This window comes from Sorex fumeus, unplaced genomic scaffold (assembly GCF_029834395.1).
Source record: "Sorex fumeus unplaced genomic scaffold, SorFum_2.1 ptg000042l, whole genome shotgun sequence".
Lineage (NCBI taxonomy): Eukaryota > Metazoa > Chordata > Mammalia > Eulipotyphla > Soricidae > Sorex > Sorex fumeus.
Window position 1 is genome coordinate 5,332,781 of NW_026606099.1, and position 20,010 is coordinate 5,352,790.

The following is a 20,010-nucleotide window of genomic DNA, read 5'->3' on the forward strand; positions in this document are numbered from 1 at the left end:
ACGCCTCTATCTTTTCTCTGGTGTTGGCAAAGGAGAAGCTTCCAGAATAAAGATGGCATTGAAGGGGCTTGACAGGCTGGCTCTGGGCTGGTGGAAGAGAGAGAACAGACTAACCTGTTTCTCAGAGCTGGGTCTGGGTAGGAAACGGAACTCGGAGACCCTTCCTCTGAACTTCGTGCTCCTTTTTCATCCTTACCACTCTGCTTGCTTCCTGCAAAAGCCCATCTCTTTGCCCATCCTGGGTCCTATGACTTTTCTCTCCCTCAACAGTCGGTTCCCGATTCTGGTCCCCGGCCCCCAGCAGCGCCTGCCCCCTTCCCACCGGGGCCCCCCATGATGCCACCACCCTTCGTAAGTCTTACATCTTTCCCTGGGCTTGGCTTTTCCAGCCTGTACCCCAACTGCCCAGTCCCTTGCACTGCCAGCACAGTCTTTGTGCAGTTCCCTGTGGAAGAGGGATGGTTTTGCTTGGGTATCCGGGTGGGAAGAGCTGTGCAAGCTCGAGTCCCGAGGCTGATGGCTCCCCGTTTGTCTTTTTGTCTTTGGGATGCAGTGGGGCTCGGGTTGGGTGTGTGGGTGGGGAAGATGACCCCTGTTATCTGAGGGCTGGGTGGGGCTCTCTTTCTCTTTCACTACTCCTTATCTGTATTCTTTAAATATGCCTCATAAGTCAGGTTGGAGTAATACTGATGGACATCGGGTCAGGGGAAGGAGGTGGGAGGCAGGGGACTGGGGCGTGTAGGTGCCTGAGCACCTGTCTTCTGGCCTGCCTCTGAGAGGCCTCTTCAGGGAGAGTTGCTCAGGAGGTGAACCCTTCTAGCTACAATCTGATCGTGGTTACACTTCCTTTGCCTTACTCGACCTCTCAGGAAGCTTCGCTGCTTTCTTATTAGACCAGAGGACCCCCAAGCTATCAGTCTTTGTCAGGGTTGAGGATGGAGGCGGGTCCCATGCTTCGTGCTCCTCAAACGAAAGCCCTGGGGTTACTTTCGAGTTGATGGGTGGAGCGGGGGGAACAGCGAGTGGTTTCTGATCGCCAAGGCAGTGTCTTCGCTGCTCACTGTCTTTTCCTTTCCCGTTCCAGATGCCCCCTCCAGGAATCCCCCCACCCTTTCCTCCGATGGGGCTACCCCCCCTGAGTCAGAGACCACCAGCCATCCCTCCCATGCCTCCTGGCATTATGCCCCCAATGCTTCCACCAATGGGGGCACCGCCGCCGCTCACACAGGTAACCTTCTTGTTGTGGGCCGGCGCCTCAGAAGACCCCGTTAGTTTAGCTGGGGTGGAGCTGAGATCGGGCGTGTGGGCCTCAGAGACTCGGGTGGGACGGGCCCATGTGGATTTACCTACTGAGTGGCTAAAGGAAACTCTTAGTATAGTTGAGAGCCCAGAGCCTGGGGATTGCCTGCCTTCGTCGTAGTAGCTGATCTCTGTCTCCTTCAAATCCACAGATACCGGGCATGGTTCCTCCCATGATGCCAGGAATGCTGATGCCAGCGGTGCCTGTCACCGCAGCGGTAAGCACCGGGGCCAGCTGGACGCAGGCGCTGCCCTGCACGCCTGTGGGTCTGACTTGGAGCCGAGGGAGACGGTCACCATTCTTTCCCTCCTCTCACCGGATCCACCTTGGACTCTGCCAGCGTTCCCACCCTGAGTCCTCTTCTCTAGCCATGTATTCGGCTCTTGTGTTGTCACATTCAAGCCCAAAGCCATGCACACTCTCGTTACACATTTCTGTGCCCCGTTCCCGTAAGGGACACACTCCTGCCAGACGCTCCTTACCACCACAGAGCCAGCTCTGTGAACTCTTGAATGCAGTTTCTGCTTCTTTCTGAGCTCTGGAGGAAGCAACGGTATGTGGGGGTTTTGGTGTACCTTCTCCTGGAGTAGCTCAGAGTAGTGGAGTCTGGATGAGATAGCAAACGTGGCATCTGCCGTGGAAGAGGTGGACTCACAGGCTGGCTCGACAGAGAACTTCACGAGGGAAAAGGAGAGAGGAGCTACTGTGTGGCTCCCCTGGGCTTCTAGTGCCAAGACCCTGGAGGGTGGGGGGAGCCTGTTACAGAGCAGAGCTCCTTGGGAGAGGACACGCGGATCCTGGCCCGGCCTGCTTCTCCATCCCCCATGGCCTGGGTCTTGGGGGCCACTGGGCTTGGCCCCAACCCTTCCCCCTCCTCTTTCTTCGGCAGACGGCTCCGGGTGCGGACACCGCCAGCTGTGAGTCTTCTGGGGGCCTGCTCCCCCCAGGCTCGGAGGTTGGGGGGTACAGGGGAGAGGGGACCATGGACAAGAGCCCACCCTGGATCATGCTTGTGGGATGCCAGGGAGCCTGGGATGTTTCTGGGACAAGGGGACGTTTACTGGGGATGGGGTGAGGGAGGCGGGGATGAGATGGAGTTTTGAGCAGGGACTTAACATGCTTTCTTTGACTTCTTTTCTAGCTGCTGTGACTGGGACAGGCCCTCTGGTGAGTGGTTTTTGGTTTTTTTTTGTTGTTTTGGTTTGGGTTTCTGGGTAGAAAGGTCATAAGTATTGGGGCTGATTGTTTAAATCTCTGGGGTGAAGAAGAAAACTTCGGGAAGGAACCTTGACCGCCATTCTGTGCCCCCTCCCCCCAGAGGGCCCTGTGGAGTGAACACGTGGCCCCTGATGGGCGCATCTACTACTACAATGCTGACGACAAGCAGTCCGTGTGGGAGAAGCCCAGCGCTCTCAAGTCCAAGGCAGAGGTCCTGAGTGGAGCTTGTCTCCCTTCCTTCCAGCTGCCCTGGCCCCTTCTAGTCTTTGACCTCTGATATCTGACCCCCAGAACAGAGGACCCACCCTGACCAACCCCCCTAACCTGGTTTCTCAGGAAGTCCACTTCCCCCATGTTATGCCAAGTCAGGTGGTAGCTCACAGTCCCTGTGTCCCGTCCCGGTGACTGTGTCTCCGTAATTCTTCTGGCTGTAGCTGGAGGAGATGTCCAGACAACGGGTGTCTTCTGACCTCTCCTCTTATAGCTGCTGCTGTCACAGTGTCCCTGGAAAGAGTACAAGTCCGACACAGGCAAACCATACTACTACAATAACCAGAGTAAGGAGTCCCGGTGGACCCGGCCGAAGGACCTGGATGACCTTGAGGGTGAGGAGGAGTTGGGCCCGGCGAAAGGCTGTGGGTGGGTGGGGGTCACCCTGCCACTGGTAACCATGTTCTCTTTTCTGTTACAGCTCTGGTCAAGCAGGAGGCTGCTGGGTGAGTGCCTGACCCACCTGTCTGTCTGTACTTGGGATCCCTGGAGGAGTGTCTGGACTCTCCTGATCATCCCCACTGTGTGGGGGGCGTTCAGTGTCCGTCTTCATGTGTGACCTGCTCTGCCCCAGACTGACCTTCTCTCTCCCTGCCCTTTCCCTGGTCACCGTCTTTCCGGCTCGCCTGCAGGAAGCAGCAGCAGCAACCCCAGGCGCTACAGCCACAGCCACCTCAGCCTCAGCCCGACCCCCCGCCTGCACCGCCTGGCCCCCTGCCGGTACCCACGGGCCTCCTGGAACCGGAGCCAGGTGGGAGCGAAGACTGCGATGTGTCAGAGGCAGCCCAGCCCCTGGAGCAGGGCTTCCTGCAGCAGGTGGAGGAGGGCCCCGCCAGGTGAGGCCCCTCCCCCCTCGGTATCCAGATGCTGCCCTTACGTTTCCCAGCTGGGTTCATCCTTGGGCCTCTGCCAGGTCTCTGGAAAAGGATGTGAAGGGCCGGAGTGGTCGTAAAGCGGGTAGGGCGTTTGTCTTGCATGCGGCCGACCCAGGTTCGATGCCCCTGGCATCCCATATGGTCCCCCAAGCACAGCCAGGAGAAATTCCTAAGTGCAGAACCAGGAGCAACCTCTGAGCATCGCTGGGTATGACCCAAAAAGCAAAAAAAAAATAAAAAAAAAAAAAGATGTGAAGATCTGGGTGTGACCTGTGGAGGGCAGAAAAGGGCAGCCCTGGGGAGCCAGGAGTGGGGGTGGTTTGCTGCTGATCATGGTGGGCACTGAGCTCTGGGGCCTGGACAATGCCCTTTCGTCTCCCAGTTCTACTGGACAGCATCAGCCACTGCAGCAAGAAGAAGAAGAATCAAAACCAGAACCAGAGAGGTCTGGCTTCAGTTGGAGCAACCGGGAAAAGGCAAAACAGGCCTTCAAGGAGCTGCTGAGGGACAAGGTGCTGGCGTGGGGCTCCTGAGTAGTCCTAGAGGGGGCGAGTGGTATGCAGGCCCCATGACCCTGCCTGCTCCATTCCAGGCTGTCCCTTCCAATGCCTCGTGGGAACAGGCCATGAAGATGGTGGTCACTGACCCCCGTTACAGGTAGGCTTGTGCAGAGGGAGCCAGGCGCTTCAGACCCCCTTCGTGGAGTAGCTGGGTCAAGGACTGCCCTTGAAACCCTAGTTCCCACTCAGACCAGTAGGGAGCCGGAATCAGGAGGGGGATATATGCGTGGAGGTACAGGGGTAAGAGGATCTGGGGAGGAGAAGGGCGGGAAAGGTGTCTGACACGAGGCATTCAATAAGCGATTGTTGAATTGAATTGATTCGGCTCAGGAGGGACAGGTAGTGGAGAGACCTGACTATACCTTGAGAACCCACGGAAAAAGGGCCCAGCGTTGGCCGTGACTTTGAGTCCTCTCTCCCCCTCACTGATTTTCCTTCCTGCACCCTTCCACCTGCTGGGCCACCTGCATGGCCCCTCAGTCAGTCCTGTGGCAACCATCCCCGGAGCGCCCTGACCCTGCCGTGGGGAGCTGCCTCTATCCCTGCCCCACTCCCACTTCTCTCTGCCCAGTGCGTTGCCCAAGCTGAGCGAGAAGAAGCAGGCATTCAATGCCTACAAGGCACAGCGGGAGAAGGAAGAGAAGGAAGAGGCCCGGCTCCGGGCCAAAGAGGCCAAGCAGACCTTGCAGCATTTCCTGGAGCAGCACGAACGCATGACCTCGACCACCCGCTACCGGTCAGGGGCCGATTGGGGTGGGCTGGGTCCTGGGAACCCCGGAACATGCCTGCCTTGGGTCACTGTTCTCTGTCTCCTACCCATAGTCCATATGCTTCACAGGCGGGCAGAACAGACCTTTGGGGAGCTGGAGGTCTGGGCTGTGGTCCCTGAGAGGGATCGAAAGGAGGTTTATGACGATGTCCTTTTCTTCCTGGCCAAGAAGGAGAAGGTAACGACCAGTGCTCATCAGTCCGTTGCGTGTCAGACTCCCCGTGGCTTGTTTCCGTATAGATCTGGGGCATGTGCTTCTCTGTTGCCCCCGGGTCCCAGCTCCTCATTCAGGAGCTAATTAAGGGCGGGAAAGGGTTGGTCTCTAACCTGTGCCCCTTCTCCTTCCTGGGGACATGAAATCCTGGAATCTGACCCTTTGGAAGTTTCCTCGCTGGCTGCCTTTCCCTGGATTCTCAGCCAGGCCATAAATAGGTCTTGCCCTGTCTCACCCTGAACTTTGACCTCCTAGGAACAGGCCAAACAGCTTCGGCGCCGCAACATCCAGGCCCTGAAGAGCATCCTGGATGGCATGAGTAGCGTCAACTTCCAGACAACTTGGTCCCAAGCCCAGCAGTACCTCATGGATAACCCCAGCTTTGCTCAGGACCATCAGTTGCAGAGTAAGCATCAGTTTCCATTCCTGCTTGCTTTTTCCTTTCCTCAGTTGCTCACTTCTGCCTCTGTCTGATCCTTCGTGCCTCCTGGAGGTGCCCTCTAAGCTCACCCAACCTCAGTTCCTTTCTGCCCTGGAGATCCTAGAGTGCCTCAGGATGCCACTCTCCCCCACACTCTTGCCCTGTGCATAGCTCTGGGAGAGGAGTGGAAATAGCTGGAGATGGCAGTGAGTTTTGGGGGGCTCCACAGCCTCCGACGCTCAGGGCTTACTCCAGACTCTGCTTAGGGGTCACTTCTGGTGGTGCAGCTGCATGCAGGTCAAGTCTCTTACTTGCTGTACTGTCTCTCTGACTGATGGCGATGACTTTTTTTTTTTTTTTGCTTTTTGGGTCACACCCAGCAATGCACAGGGGTTACTCCTGGCTCTGCGCTCAGAAATTACCCCTAGCAGTGCTCAGGGGACTATATGGGATGCTGGGAATCGAACCCGGGTTGGCCGCGTGCAAGGCAAACGCCCTACCCGCTGTGCTATTGCTCCAGCCCCAGGCGATGACTTTCTTAGCTCATGTCACCCCTCTTCCAGTAAGTGTTACTTGTAATCCTCTAAGTCAGAAATTCACCATCTGAAGTGCCACTAAAGTCCGATAAATTCCCAGTTACATAGACATGAAACCAAGACCCTCACCCGAGTTAACGATTTCATATGATGACTTTACTTACGTTTTTCTTTTTGCCACACCCAGCAGTGCTCCGTCCTTAGTCCTGACCTGACTGCTTAGGGATCACTTCTGGCGTACTCAGGGAACCAGTGTAGAGCCAGGGATTGTCTCCTGCAAAGCAAGCTCCTTATCCCACTGTACTCCCTCTCCAGCCCACTATATAATAACTTTCAATAACTCAGTTCCTAAGTGTGGAATATCTATTGATTTTTTCTTACACAACTGTAAGCCCTCCTCAAGCACCACCATTCAGCAGCCTTTCCCACAGAGCTCTTTTTCCTCTTGCTACCACCCTGGGTGTCCCCGGCATCTCCAAGGCATCATCTTCGAAGCACTGTGAGAGGTGAGGAACGAGCCTCTGGGCTCTATATAACCCACAAGGTCCTGTGGTCTGGCTCCTGTACATAAAGCAGACATTTCTGCTTCTTGTGGGCTGTCCATGGCCTGTCTGTCGAGCTGTTATAAGTATCCAGCTGCTCCTTAGCTAAAAAAGGTTCCCTCCCACAAGAAGCGTGTGCTAGGGTCTGCAAGCTTTCCTCCTGGAGCACTGCCTGCTGAGTCTCCTCCCTGTGGTTAGATATGGATAAGGAAGATGCATTGATCTGCTTTGAGGAGCACATCCGAGCTTTGGAGAGGGAGGAGGAAGAGGAGCGGGAGCGGGCCCGGCTTCGGGAGCGGCGCCAGCAGCGCAAGAACCGGGAGGCCTTCCAGGTATCTTAGCTGCTCTCTGCATCAGAGACGGGCCCGTGTCCTGCCTCCTTTGTGTCTTTGCCCAGCCCAGTACAAGCTGCACAGGGGCCCCGTGTTGAGCCCGCTGTATCCCAGCTCCGGGGAGAGATGCATGCACCACCCCAAATCTGCCAGCAGAGGGCCCCGCCCCCCAGTGGCATGCTTGGGAACTAGGCCGAGATGCTGCCGTCCAGGCAGGCAGAGATAGCGTATCCCCCAGTTTGGAGGTGGCAGAGGTGGGGATTTACTGAGCACTAGCACCTCAGGAGTTTGAAGCCAAGTCCTGGGAAGACTGTGCTGCAGGCAAGTTTTTCTTTGGCTCCCATTGGGCTGGCTGTCGTGTTTTAGTCTGTTCCCCTGCACATTTAAGTTCCTCCTCCGCACTGTGCTCTGCCTCCCGCCTGTATCTGTCCATCTCTCCTCCCTTTCCTGCACTGCCACAGTCTGAGTTCTCCCTGCCCTTCCTCCTCTGCCCCGGGCTTTGGTTCTGCCTTCCTCCTTGCTTCCTCTCCCTGTAACTGGCCTCTCCCCGCTTAGAGCTTCCTGGACGAGCTGCACGAGACAGGGCAGCTGCACTCTATGTCCACTTGGATGGAGCTGTACCCAGCAGTCAGCACTGATGTCCGCTTTGCCAACATGCTGGGCCAGCCGGGTAAGGCAGCCAGGCTCCCCACTTTCTGGTCTGGCTTCCTGCCCTTCAGCCTTCCTGCACCCCCACTCCCCGGTCTTGTCCTCGACCCCACCCCCAGGCCTTGGAAGCTGCCGCCCGCCAGGCCCCCCTCCCTCCCTCCCTCGCAGGCTCCACCCCTCTGGACTTGTTCAAGTTCTATGTGGAGGAGTTGAAGGCACGCTTCCATGATGAGAAGAAGATCATTAAAGACATCCTGAAGGTGAGGGAGGCTAGGGTTGTGGCAGACGAAGCCCGGGGCGGGGTTTGCTCTCGGAATAGAAGTCCTGGCTCAGTCCACTCTGCCGGAACTTTGCAGCTCAGTTAACAGACATTGAGCTCCCGCCCTTCGCACTGGAGTTGCAGAAACAAATCAGATACGGGATCTGTCCACGAGGAGCTCAAACATAATGGGAGATAGTCATAACAACTGTCCACAGTGGGCAGGTATATTGCAGAGAGGAGATTTTGAAATTGACAATTGAGTGGCACCTTTCAGAATGAGGATGTGTCAGAGATAACCACCAGAGCAAAGGCGTGTGATGAAGAGGCTTACGCAGGTCTGAGGAACAGGAAGCACTGCCAGTCATAAGCAGGCATCCATAGGTAGTTTTCCAGTTTGTATAGTATCTTAGAAAAAATTGGAAACTGTTGCTGACATTTTAAAATTGGAGATTTGGGAGTGGAGAGATAATATAGGGTTAAGGCACTTTCCTTGAGTGTGGCTGGCCCCAGTTCAGTGCCTGGCACTGCATGTGGTCTCTTGAGCACTGCTAGGAGTTAACACCTGAACACGCCAAGAGGAGTTCCTTAACACTCTCAGGTGTGGCTCCCCCAAACTCAAACAAAAACAATAAAACCAGAGCTGCTTCTTCTCTAGAAACACTGAACTCTTAGCACAGGGGCATTCAGTGGGTGCAGACTGAGAGACCTCGCCTTGGTGGGGCAGGGTATCCCCACCACTCAACATCTTCCTGATCTGGGGGCAAGTTCAGCTACTTTTTTTTTTCTTTTTGGGTCACACCCAGTGATGCTCAGGGGTTTCTCCTGGCTCTGCACTTAGGAATTACTCCTGCTGGTGCTTGGGGGACCATATGGGATGCCGGGGATTGAACTCGGGTCAGCTGCATGCAAGGCAAACGCCCTGCCCTCTGTGCTATCGCTCTTGCCCCATTCAGCTACTGTTTACCTAGCACTTGCTTGTTGCCTTTTCTTACACCTGAGTATTGGACACTCCAGGGTCATAAGAAGTGGGAAAGTGAATGACATGGACTAAGAAATAAGAAAGCCTTTTGTTCAGAAACAAGGGAAGGCTTGCTTTTTGGTGGATTTGAAGAACATTCTGGTTGCATCTGAGGAGACAGTGTCGCATGGGTTAGGACTCTGGGGTACAAGTCCAATTTGACTAACACTAGCTTTGTGACTCTGGGCGGATTGCCTAACCTCTTTGAGCCTATCCTTAGTACCTGTGGTAAAAAGGGCTTGAAAATAGAGATAGAAATTTCCCATAGCATACACATTGATTTGAAATTCTGTGCTTTGCCTTATAAATTCATGTGGGTGTTGCACATTAATACTGTACTACTTCTGCTTAATACAACTATTTTTATTTTGTGTTTTGGGAGACCGTACCCTGGGTGAGCTCAGGGATCACTCGTGGCAGGCTTGGGGTACCATGTGGAGTGCTGTATCAAACCTGGGTTGGCCGCATACAAGGCAAGTGCCCTGCCCACTGTACTATCACTCAGTACAGTTATTTTTAAATGACCATGAACAGGCTGGGGAGAGTGTGCATACTTCACATGCAGGAGGCCTGGGTTCCATCCCTGGCACTGGCCTGGAGTAGTTCCAAAACAAAACAATGCCAGTTGCTGTTACATATGATGTCATATAATGCTTGACTGCTAAAATAAGATTTGGGTTTTTATCTCCTAAAAATAAATCACGGCGATCCAGGTAGTGTGCTCAAAGGATGTCTTGAGAGGACCGTGGTGACTGTCAGGCTTGGTCCCTGTGATCTTTGGGATAGGCGATGGGACTCCGCGGGAGTTAGGAAGTGGTAGTGCGAAGTAATTCAGACCATCCTCTTCTGATACTCAGCCCACCCCCTGTGTGCCACTACCAGGCTGTGGGGGTGCAGTGAGCAGCACTGGACTCAGATGAAGTTGTGAGTGGGAAGACCTGGCAAGAGGCTGTGGCATTTACCTTGGCAGGGATTGAGCTCAGGGTGACTATGGGATGGCAGATGAGAAGAGTATAGAGCATCTCAGCTGCGCTTCTTTGACTCCCTTGGTTTCCTCCCAGGTGCCTGGGACTAGCATAGGGATTGAGGCAACATGGCTTATTCTCCTTCCTCATTTTCAGTTTTCAGTTTGGGCCACACCCAGCTGTGCTCAGGAAGCTTATGCTATACCAGGGGTTGTACGCTATCCATTACACTGCCCCTCTGACCCCTTCTTCCTCTGGTTTCAGCTCTTGTACATTGGACCCTAAAAAGGACTTTTTTTGGGGGAGGGCAAGGTGGCTCCCAAATAGTGCCTAGGGAGCCCAGTGGCCACTCCTGGTGTTGTTCAGGCAGCCAGATTGGTTGTTTAATGATAAGGCCTGAAGATATAGTCACGTGTGGGCTCTGCCCGGATCACCTCATAGGAGCACAGGGGCCTTTCGGGCTATACCTGGTAGTGCTCAGGTAGTGCTGGGGGTGGACCTGGGGTGGACTTATTTAGAGCATGTGACCCCTGTGCGATCTTCCCTGGACACTTTACAAGGGTTTTTTTGTTTGAATTTTTTGTTTGGGGGCCACACCCAGTGACGCCCAGGGGTTACTCCTGGTTCTGCACCCAGGAATTACTCCCAGAGATGCTTGGGGGACCACACGGAATGCCCGGAGACCGAACGCAGGTTGGATATACGACAAGGCAGAAACCCCACTCGCCATACTATTTCTCCAGCCCCATTTTACAAGATTTTTTTTTATTGAAAAAATGTTTCTGCTGTTTAAAAATGGAAAATTTAAAAATAGTAGGAAAAACTCAGACTTGCCAGATATTTTTTCTATTTTTCTGGTTTTCGAATCACACCCAGTTGGTGTTCAGGACTTACTCCTGGCTCTGCAGAGATCACATCTGTGGGCTTGGGGGACTGTATGTGGTGAAATTGAGGGAAAGGGGAAGCTGAAGATGGCAGCCTTCCATTTGGGGAATTATTCTCAACAGTAACCTGGGGCAAGGAAGAAAATGCAAATCTTCTGTTATTTTTTTTTGGGGGGCGACACCTGGAAATGCTCAGGACTTACTCCTGGCTATGCTAGGGGGACTATAAGGAATGCTGAGGGTCAAACCCTGGATGATGGCATGCAAGGCAAAGCCCTGCCCGTTGTACTAGCCCTGCGGCCTGAAATATTTATTTGGCATTTGGGTCACCCCGGCAATGCTCAGGGATTACTTCTGACTCTGTGCTCAGGAATTACTCCTGGCTGTGCTCAGGGGACCACATGGGATGCCAGGAATCGAACCTGGGTTGGCCGTGTGCAAAAAAGCAAGTGCCCTCCTGGTTGTGCTAGCACTCTGGCCGCAAATCTCCTGTAGGATAATCATACCGGTCAAGAGGTCTAATCCCTTTAATGCATAGCCATGTTTTATTGGGTGCTTATGGCTACAGGGTGGCTGGTCTTGCGGATAGCCAGTAGGAGCCCTCAGAGAGTCCCTGTCTCCACACCTCCTGAGAGGCAGCTTTTAGACAGTCTTTGTCTCTCCCTGTGGAGAGCAGATGCGCCCTGGAGCCCTATGCCACTCACCAGGTGGCCCTGTCAATGTTATCTTTCATCCCGACAAAATGCCAGTAGCCCTGGACTGGAAGAAGATGGAAGACCTGGGCCTGGTAGATCTGTGGGCGTAGGCCAGTGGGCGTTTCTGGGCAATGGTGAATTTGAAGTGTCTGAAATACCTAGGCTAGTAAGGACCTGAAAATCAGGAGGAAGGTGAATGATGAAATTGCTGGGAACGGTGTGGGTTGGGGAGAAAAGACTTAGTACCAATCTCAGGCACAAACAAATGCAAGAGAGGTGGCGAAAGAGGTCAGAGATACAGGTGGGAATCCTTAGGGAGAGGAGCATTGAAGTTAAGAGCAGAGATGAGTCCAAGAAGGAGCTTCCCAGACAGCAGTTAGGATGTGGATGTCCTTTGGGAGAAACGTCTGCAGAGGGCAGAGTGAGTTTTAGCTCAGGCTTTAAGTTACTCTAGGCCTAATTCGTGATTGGTTGGGACCTTGGCAGGGCATGTGTTTCTGCCTTACTTCCTCATTTATAAAAGGGGGATAATTTGTATGTCAAGTTTTGAGAATCAAACACTTTGTGGGGCTTGAGAGAGTTCGGGGATTTAGGTGCTTGCTTTGCATGCCGCTCACTCTGGTTCAATCTCTCATACTTAATATTAGGGCTGAGCTCTGCCAATAGTGATCCCTGAGCACAGAACAGGAGTTAGTCCTGATCACTGCTGGTGTGTCCCAAACTCTGATACCCACTGTAGATTACTATTTGTAGTATATTACTTACAGTAAATTTACAGATTATTCCCTATCCTTTGTGCTGCATTTGAGTTTGAAACAGAAAAACGTAAGTGGTTAGCTACAGGAGGCGGGCGCCAGTGTGGAAAGGATGTTCCAGGTTAAGGGCTGAGATGTGCAAGCCACATTGCAATTTTCAGTAAGCCGTGTTGAAGCTTTCTGTTCTCCAAGACAACGGATAAGGGGGCAGAACATGGGTTGAGGATGTATTTGTAACATGCTTCTGTGAAGGAGAGCCGTGGGAGAGGTAGGAATCTGGGCTTGTGCCAAATTCTTAGCCAAATTTCAAATGCTAATAGCTCCTTGTACCGTCGTGTCATCTTGGAGCCTGGGGAGAAGCTTTCATAAGCTGCTGCGTTGGGATGTTGTGAGGCATATCTGAGCAGTGTGAGCTTGCCCTCTTACGCTTTGGAAGTGTGAGGTCTCTGATGTCATTTCTGTGTATCCGGTGGAGAAAGTGATCCGTGGTTGTGTTTAAGAGCATGGCCTTTGGGTTTCGAGGTACCAGGAGGGACCTTGCGTAGCTGCATGTCAGGAATGAGGCCATGGACAGAACAGGGCAAGTGCTCTGGCTTCTTCCACGTAAAACTAGGGGACTGGGACCTGTGCTTCAGTTTAGATACCTGAGGGTTGAATGAGCCGGATGTGAGGCTTTGAGTGTGGTTCCTGGCACACACTTAGTAACGATCACCAGTAGACAGCCAGTAGTGGAGGCCACCATACAAGTGTCAGTGGGGACCGCACGGAGGCCCAGGGGAGGTGGAGCTTGAAACCAAAGGAACAAAGAGCTCATTACGAGAAACTCAGGATCAGTTTGCAGACTGGGAGATACACAACCACGCACACATATGTGCTTCCCACCCCTAGTCCCTGTGACAGCTGAACCAAGTGGTTTGCCCAAGGGCTTTACTCCTCAGATGGCAAGGACTTGGTTTCTTTTTTTGGGGGGGAAGGGGGCGGAGGGGGTCACACTCGGCGATGTACAAGGGTTACTCCTGGCTTTGCACTCAGGAATTACTCCTGGCGGTGCTTGGGGAAGCATATGGGATGCTGGGAATCAAACTCGGGTTGGCCGCGTGCAAGGCAAACGCCCTACCGCTGTGCTGTTGCTCCAGCCACGGGGACATGGTTTCTTAAGTGTGAGCCCGTCTTGCATATTTCTTGTGGGTACAGGGGGGCTTAGTGCACATCCTAGAGTCTGAGCTTTGCGCCTCAGGTTGGTGGTACCCCCCTACTAATGTGCTGCTGTGCCCACAGGACCGGGGCTTCTGCGTGGAGGTGAACACGGCCTTTGAGGACTTCGCCCACGTCATAAGCTTTGACAAGAGGGCTGCTGCGCTGGACGCAGGCAACATCAAGCTGACCTTTAATAGTGTGAGAGGCAGCGCCGGGCACCTCTTCCCTGTCTTGAGTCACTCCTCCTAGTCCCACCCACGTGACTTACCCTACCCGGGGAGTGACAGGAGGCCAGCTCCTGCCTCCCAAGGAATGTTTTGCCGGGGCCTGGGTGTGCTCCCCGCGAGGTGACCCCGTTCTGTCTCCGTTCTGCCTGCAGCTGCTGGAGAAAGCAGAGGCGCGGGAGAGAGAGCGGGAGAAGGAGGAGGCACGGAGGATGCGGCGCAGGGAAGCTGCCTTTCGAAGCATGCTGAGACAGGCCGTGCCCGCTCTGGAGCTGGGCACTGCCTGGGAAGAGGTCAGGACTGCAGCCCGGCGCACCAACCACCACCCCCTCCATCCTGAGGACAGCGGTGCTTCGCCACCCCCGGGGGCCCGCTCCAGTCAGGGCAAAGCTCTGGGCCACTCCGGCTCCCTTCCTTCCTCTGCCCCAGCCCTGCCCTGTGCTCATGGCGGCGTCCGTGCCATGCCGGGGTCGGTCTGATCAGCAGTGCTCTCCTCGTTAAAGGTCCGTGAGCGCTTTGCGTGCGACTCAGCCTTTGAGCAGATCACCCTGGAGTCGGAGCGGATCCGGCTCTTCAGGGAGTTCCTGCAGGTACTAGAGGTAAGGCAGAGCTTCAGGTCCCCTGCCTCTCCCAGGCACGCCAGACCAGCTCCTCAGAGACCTCAGTGACACCCCCTGCCTTGGGCACTCCATTGCCTCGCCAACTAAGGAAGGGAGGACTTTAGGGTGCTGTGGGAGAGAACTGTGGAACTGAGACCCTAGCCAAAGAGACGGGCAAGAGCAGATTTGTAGTGGCAGGGTCCCTCCCGGGGCTAACTCGCTGCCTTCTCGTCCCTGCTTCTGCTCCTGCCAGACCGAGTGCCAGCACCTCCACACCAAAGGCCGGAAGCATAACAGAAAGGGCAAGAAGCACCATCGCAAGCGTTCCCATTCGCCCTCGGTGAGTTGGGAAGCGGTTGGGTTGCCCTGGGAAGGAAGGAAGGAAGAACTGTTTACTTTTCTCCTGGATCACCACCCCCTTAGAGATTTGAGGATTCTGGCTGTATGTCCCCGACTTTGAGACTCGAGGACTTCAAAGCCGCAGAACCTCTGTGGTGATGACATGTCTGCTGATTTGTCAGGGCTCTGAGTCAGAGGAGGAGGAGCTGCCCCCACCGTCTCTCCGGCCTCCCAAGCGGAGAAGGCAGAACCCCTCAGAGTCAGGCTCCGACCCCTCTTCGTCACTTGATTCGGTTGAAAGCGGGGGCGCTGCCGTCGGAGTTCGGGGCTCCCCATCCTCCCGTGTTCTCCTTGGATCAGGTAAGGAGTTGCTAGGAATGTTGGTTTGGGTCGCGAGGCATCGGCAAATCGGCTTCCGTGAGGCCAGCAGAATGGATTGGCTGGGCTGCCCCTGCAGACTTCTCACAGGCAGGCAGCTACCCAGAGAAGGAACAGATAGCTGAAGGCAGGGAGACGAACCCTCCCTTCTTTCTTGGAACGAAGCGGGGATTGTTCTGTATCCAGATCACGGCCTTCGGAAAGCCAAGAAGCCAAAAAAGAAGACCAAGAAGAGAAGACACAAGTCGGTGCGTAGAGAAGGAACTTCTGCCCACGGCCCTGCTATTTTGTGACAGTTCTTCCAGCCGCCTCCTGGCGGAGGGAACTGAGGCGGCGGGCTCTGCGCTCTTACAGAACAGCCCTGAGAGTGAGACAGACCCTGAGGAGAAAGCTGGCAAGGAGAGTGATGAGAAAGAACCAGAACAGGACAAGGACAGTGAGCTCCAGCGGACAGAGCTCCTCAACCGCTCCCCAGGCTTTGGAGTCAAGAAGGAGAAGGTGAGAGGTGGGCGCCATCCCTGGCCCACTCAGTACTGTGCAGACTGCGGCCCTTGGGGGGGCTTTGGGTGAACGGTGCCTTTGCTTCACCAGACGGGCTGGGACACGTCAGAGAGCGAGCTGAGCGAGGGGGAGCTGGAAAGGCGGCGGCGGACACTCCTGCAGCAGCTGGATGACCACCAGTGACCCAGCGAGCCACCTGCCTCGGGTCTGCGAGGCTGTGGCTCTGAGGTCACCCTCGCCATCTGCCTCAGACACCTTCCTGGTCTGCTCTGGGCCCACTTTTCCTCAGATGATCCCACCCTCACACCATTGCCAGCCAGGCCTTGAGGTTGCTCTTAGTGTTCAAGGGTCCCGACTTCCCGGACAATTAGTGCAGTCCTTGCCCTCAGCGCAGAAATTGGTGGCAGATGCCATGCGGGGTGGGTGGTACCAGTAGATAAAAAGACGAGAGGGGGCCTCGAGGGGAAGTGTGACTGGCTGGTGGAGGGTAGGGTTACCCTCTAGCATCAGTGCCTGCTCCTGCCTGCCCGGGCCCTGGGGTTCTAAGAACACTTCTTCCTTCAGCCCCAGGATCCAATATATGTGTGTTTGGTTTTGGTTTTGTTTTTTAAATAACAATATTTATAACACGGCTGGTGGCCCTTTTGTCTTCTCCAGAGGATCCCGAGGTGGGCTGGGCTGGGTGATGCAGTGGCCAGCAGGGGGCGCTAGTGTATCGCATCGCATCGGGCTACCTCCTTTTGTGTGGCTGGAACCCGCCCAGTCTGTTCCCGGCCCAAGCCTGAGCTCGCCTCCCCCAGGCAGTGAACAGACTGCTCGGGCTCCTTTTCATTCCCAGGCTCAGTTCCCCGAGTTTTCCCACCGTCATAAGGAGGAGACAGAGGCAGGCTTGGTGCTTTAAGCCTTTGTTAAAAGGAGAGGTCTGGGTATCTGTACAAAGAGAAGGACGTGGTACATGTACAAAAAGGGACAGACCCCAGGGGCTGGGGTGACAGTACAGCAGGGAGGGTGTTGACTCTGCACATGACCGACCTGGGTTCCATCCCCGGCATCCCATATGGCCCCCTGAGATCCGACCATCACATCCCCTGCCCTCTGCTCCAAAAAACACCTAGCCACGGTCGTGAGATGCTGCGACCATGCCCTTTCTCCAGCCAGCGTGGGGGTGGCGCAGAGAAGGTTGTACCCCTCGCTCAGTTCAACAAGGATGGCCTAGCGTGAGGAGAGCCAAGGGACAGGGTAGTGAGGGTGGCACCGCGCTATCCTCACTGGGCGCATCGAGGCAGGGGGAGCTTTGCTCCTGGTAAGAGGATCTGATCCGACCCTGGCAAGGGCTTCTTCCCAAGACGGACGCTTCCAAACCACAGCCAACCCCGGGCCCGTAAGCCAGAAGCGGGGCAAGGGTTGCTTCTTCCTTTCATCCCTCTGGCTCAGGAGACGGGGTCTCTGATGCTATTTGCGTCTGCGCTGGGGCTGGTTTTCTCCAGCCGAGGGGCCCTGCAGGGAATGAAGTTGAAGACTGAGGGCAAAGTGCAGTACTGGAGGCCCAGGGAAGTGCCGGAGCCCAGAAGACCCAGTGCCCACGGTGGGCTGCACACGGGCAAGAGCAGCATCTCTGCGTGGGGCCTGGGCTGATGCTGGGGCTGGCAGGACTCAGGGAGCTGAAGTGCTTCTGCCACCACGAGGGTCTCAGTGGGGGCCGGGAGCCCGAGGGAGGGCACTGGACGCGGCAGCACTCCTGGCTTGGTGGCGGACGGCAATGGGCTGGTGATGAAGGCCTGTGGGGAAAAGGGTGAGAAGACGTGGGAGGCCGGAGGGGATGGAGCGTGCACGTGCGTGCAGCGTCCACGACCACGGCGTCCTTCGGGACTTCCTCGGCACTAGTGAAGGCAGCCTGGACGAGCTGCAGCACGATGACAAGACAGCAGAAACGGCACCTTCAAGGAGCAGTCCCACAGGCAAGGCCCGGGAGAGGCAGGAGGCACGGGCAGGGGGGCTGGGCTTTGCATTTTCCGATCTGGAGCCACTGGAGAATGGCCAGAAAAATGCAGGCTCAGTAAGGGCCAGAAGCTGGGAGAGGTGGGCCAGGGACAGCCGGTGCAGAAGGCCCCGGGGACGGAGGCTACCGGCCCAGCAGCAGAGCCTCAGCGCTCCGGAGGCCAGCCGGCCTGCCCAGCCACGGCGCTGGCCCCAGCTTGGGCGGCTCCCGACTGGGTCTTAGTAGAAGCCAGGACAGCATTAGTAGGACACAGACCACTTCCTTAAGGGCACATGCAGGGGGTGTGTCACACTTCTCCAGATGTAAGGCATGCAGGGAGAGAAGCATGTGGCCCGTCAGCACAAGGCTCCAGGGGCTGCTTCCAAGTCATGCAGGGGAGGAGAGGCTGGGCCTCTGAGGAGTCCTGGGGAGTGGGCATGCAGAGGGAGCTGTGTTGCCCAGTACCTGTCCAAGGGCTAACAGTTTGACTCATCATGATGGGCTGCATCACAGAAGAAGCGTGAGCCCCGCTTGGCAGTGCGGGCCGTGAAAGGGACACTCTTCAGCACTGTGGCCCAGGAGAGAGACACAGTGGTAAGGCCCAAGGAGAGTACTGCTGGGGTGTGGAATGAGCCCAGTGCGGGGAAAGAGCCATACCTGTGATAATGTCCTCGATGGTGCCATCTTTCCCTTCGTAGACAGGCCGGTGCTCCTTGGCTTGGCGCCGCCTCAACTCTGCGATCAGTTCCTGCTGCTGCCACTTGTTCCGCTGGGATGGGGACTAGAGCCAAGCATTGGCAGAGGAAAGGGAGTCGGGGGGTCAGTGGCAGGACGCGGTGTGGGAACAAGCCCTCTCGCGGTCCCCCGGACTCCAGCCTCAGACCCTCAGTGGGCTTCCTGCTCCGGCCCTGCTTTGGGTCCCACCCACCTTGGCATCCAGCTTCTTGGCTTCCTGAGCCAGCTGCTTCTCCCGCATGACCTCCTCCTGTTTCTTGCGAGCTTCGTTCTCCTGCTCCGCTTCCTAGAGCCACAGAAGGTAGGGCGAGGTGAGGTTCACACAGGCTGCGAGGGGAGGGGCTGACACAGGGTGGAGAGTGGGTGGCAGTGGGGCTGCTAACCCCAGGTGGCCACCCGCTGGAGGGGCACTTCCTGCTCCAAACAATGACAGGAAGGGCCTGGGCCCCCGCCCTGCCCACCAGTTCACAGCTAAGAGGCCCGCGGCCAGCTTCCATCCCTGCCTCCTAGAACTCACTGGGGATGGAAAAGCCCAGACTTGAAGCCCAGCCTTTTCCTTTACGACTAGCTTTCTCTGCGCCGAATGCCTTTTTAAAGTCTCTCCTCCACTTACCTTGTAAGAACGAATGAACCGGACAAAGACTGGGAAGAACACAGAAGGAGGCGTGGTCTTGGGACTCTCACCGAAGTAGCGAACAACAGCATTGTAGGCCTCCTGAAGAGGGGTGTCGGGGTGGGGGGGGGTCAGTCTGACGAGGAAGGAGCAGGCCAGCCCCCCTACCCTCTGCCTCAATACCAGTGGCCAATCCCTTGGGAAGTTCTTTGACCCAAGATGAGGAAGGTGATCACAGAAGGACACAGTATCCTGGTGCTGTTCCCCACCCACCGCCACTACCCTCCTGCGCTCGCCTCAGCTGTCTTGGCATCGCGCTGCAGCTTGTCCAGTTTGCCCTCGTTGGTGCCGAGGAAGCTCCGAAGGACGCTGTGGTCGTGTATGCTGCACTCACGCCGAATCAGCTCCATGCCCCGGCCCAGCTCCTTGACGTCCAGCAGCACGTTCTCCAGGGACACTGTGGTCATCAGAGCCCTGGCTGAGGCCCCCCCAGGGCTGCAGGAAATTCTCTGCATGCCCTCCCTCTCTGCATGAGTATCCTTGGCTCCGCCTGCCCCAGTTTCCTGTGTGCAGAGAAGCACACCAAGCGAGCTGGGCTCTCCCAGAGGCGAAGGAAAGAAATGGGGCTGTGAGCACAGGCCCCCCAAATAGCAAGGTAGCGGAGGAAAACAAGCCAGAGAGACCAGTCTTCAAAACAGGCTGCCTCGGGCCGACCCGAAACTGGGGCAAGCCTAACAACTACCTTAGGCCTTTTTTGTTTGTTTTTGAGCCACACCCGGAGATGCTCGGGGGCTACTCCTCGCTTGACGCTTGGGGGTCCACGGGGTCCAGCGTAGGGCTGAGACGCAGGTCTCCCACATGCAAAATAATGAGCTCAAGCAACAAGTCTTTTATTCTGACTCCTGCCTTATGCCTTGGGGTGGGGGGCGTTGTTTTCTGTTTTTTTTTTTTTTCCTAAGCATTTCCCATACGCCCTGGAGTAGCGACTTGGGGCCAACCCAGAAGACAGGAGTCCAGAGCGACTGGGCAGTCCTCTGGGTGGGCAGGCCTCCTCTAGGTGGCCCCCGCTCAGAGCCCAGCGGAAAGCTCTGAAGTGGTCAGAACGACAACACAGTAGTCACAAAGGGCCCCAAGTGTTCCACTCTGGGCACGGCTTCCTGGGACTGTCCTGGCTGGACACGA

At 55.8% G+C, this 20,010-nt stretch overlaps 2 protein-coding genes across 7 annotated transcripts in view; one reads left to right on the forward strand and one right to left on the reverse strand.

Annotated features, from left to right (window-relative positions):
• The first annotated feature begins 270 nt into the window (after positions 1-270).
• PRPF40B (pre-mRNA processing factor 40 homolog B) lies at positions 271-16,131 on the forward strand. The gene is made up of 25 exons (XM_056120192.1): positions 271-351; positions 1,085-1,228; positions 1,452-1,517; positions 2,190-2,217; positions 2,442-2,467; positions 2,619-2,729; positions 3,003-3,123; positions 3,210-3,234; positions 3,421-3,624; positions 4,046-4,175; positions 4,256-4,320; positions 4,795-4,959; positions 5,062-5,170; positions 5,462-5,612; positions 6,904-7,037; positions 7,593-7,707; positions 7,854-7,945; positions 13,543-13,659; positions 13,841-13,978; positions 14,189-14,284; positions 14,538-14,624; positions 14,806-14,983; positions 15,167-15,249; positions 15,356-15,499; positions 15,593-16,131. Exons 1-25 carry the CDS (start codon positions 334-336, stop codon positions 15,683-15,685), a joined length of 2,640 nt encoding a protein of 879 aa, XP_055976167.1. The 5' UTR covers positions 271-333; the 3' UTR covers positions 15,686-16,131.
• Positions 16,132-16,943: 812 nt separating this feature from the next.
• FMNL3 (formin like 3) overlaps positions 16,944-20,010 on the reverse strand; it is a 62,948-nt gene continuing 59,881 nt past the window's right edge. For 3 of the 6 annotated variants that reach the window (XM_056120187.1, XM_056120186.1, XM_056120185.1), the window contains 6 exons: positions 19,125-19,285; positions 18,829-18,930; positions 18,409-18,501; positions 18,138-18,261; positions 17,946-18,048; positions 16,944-17,280 (listed from right to left, as the gene is read on the reverse strand). In XM_056120187.1, coding sequence (XP_055976162.1) covers positions 17,957-18,048; positions 18,138-18,261; positions 18,409-18,501; positions 18,829-18,930; positions 19,125-19,285 — 572 coding nt within the window. In that variant the 3' untranslated portion in view covers positions 16,944-17,280; positions 17,946-17,956. Of the gene's footprint in view, positions 17,281-17,945; positions 18,049-18,137; positions 18,262-18,408; positions 18,502-18,828; positions 18,931-19,124; positions 19,392-20,010 lie in introns of those variants that run through there. The other 3 variants (XM_056120189.1, XM_056120188.1, XR_008793299.1) reach the window with 2 other exon arrangements.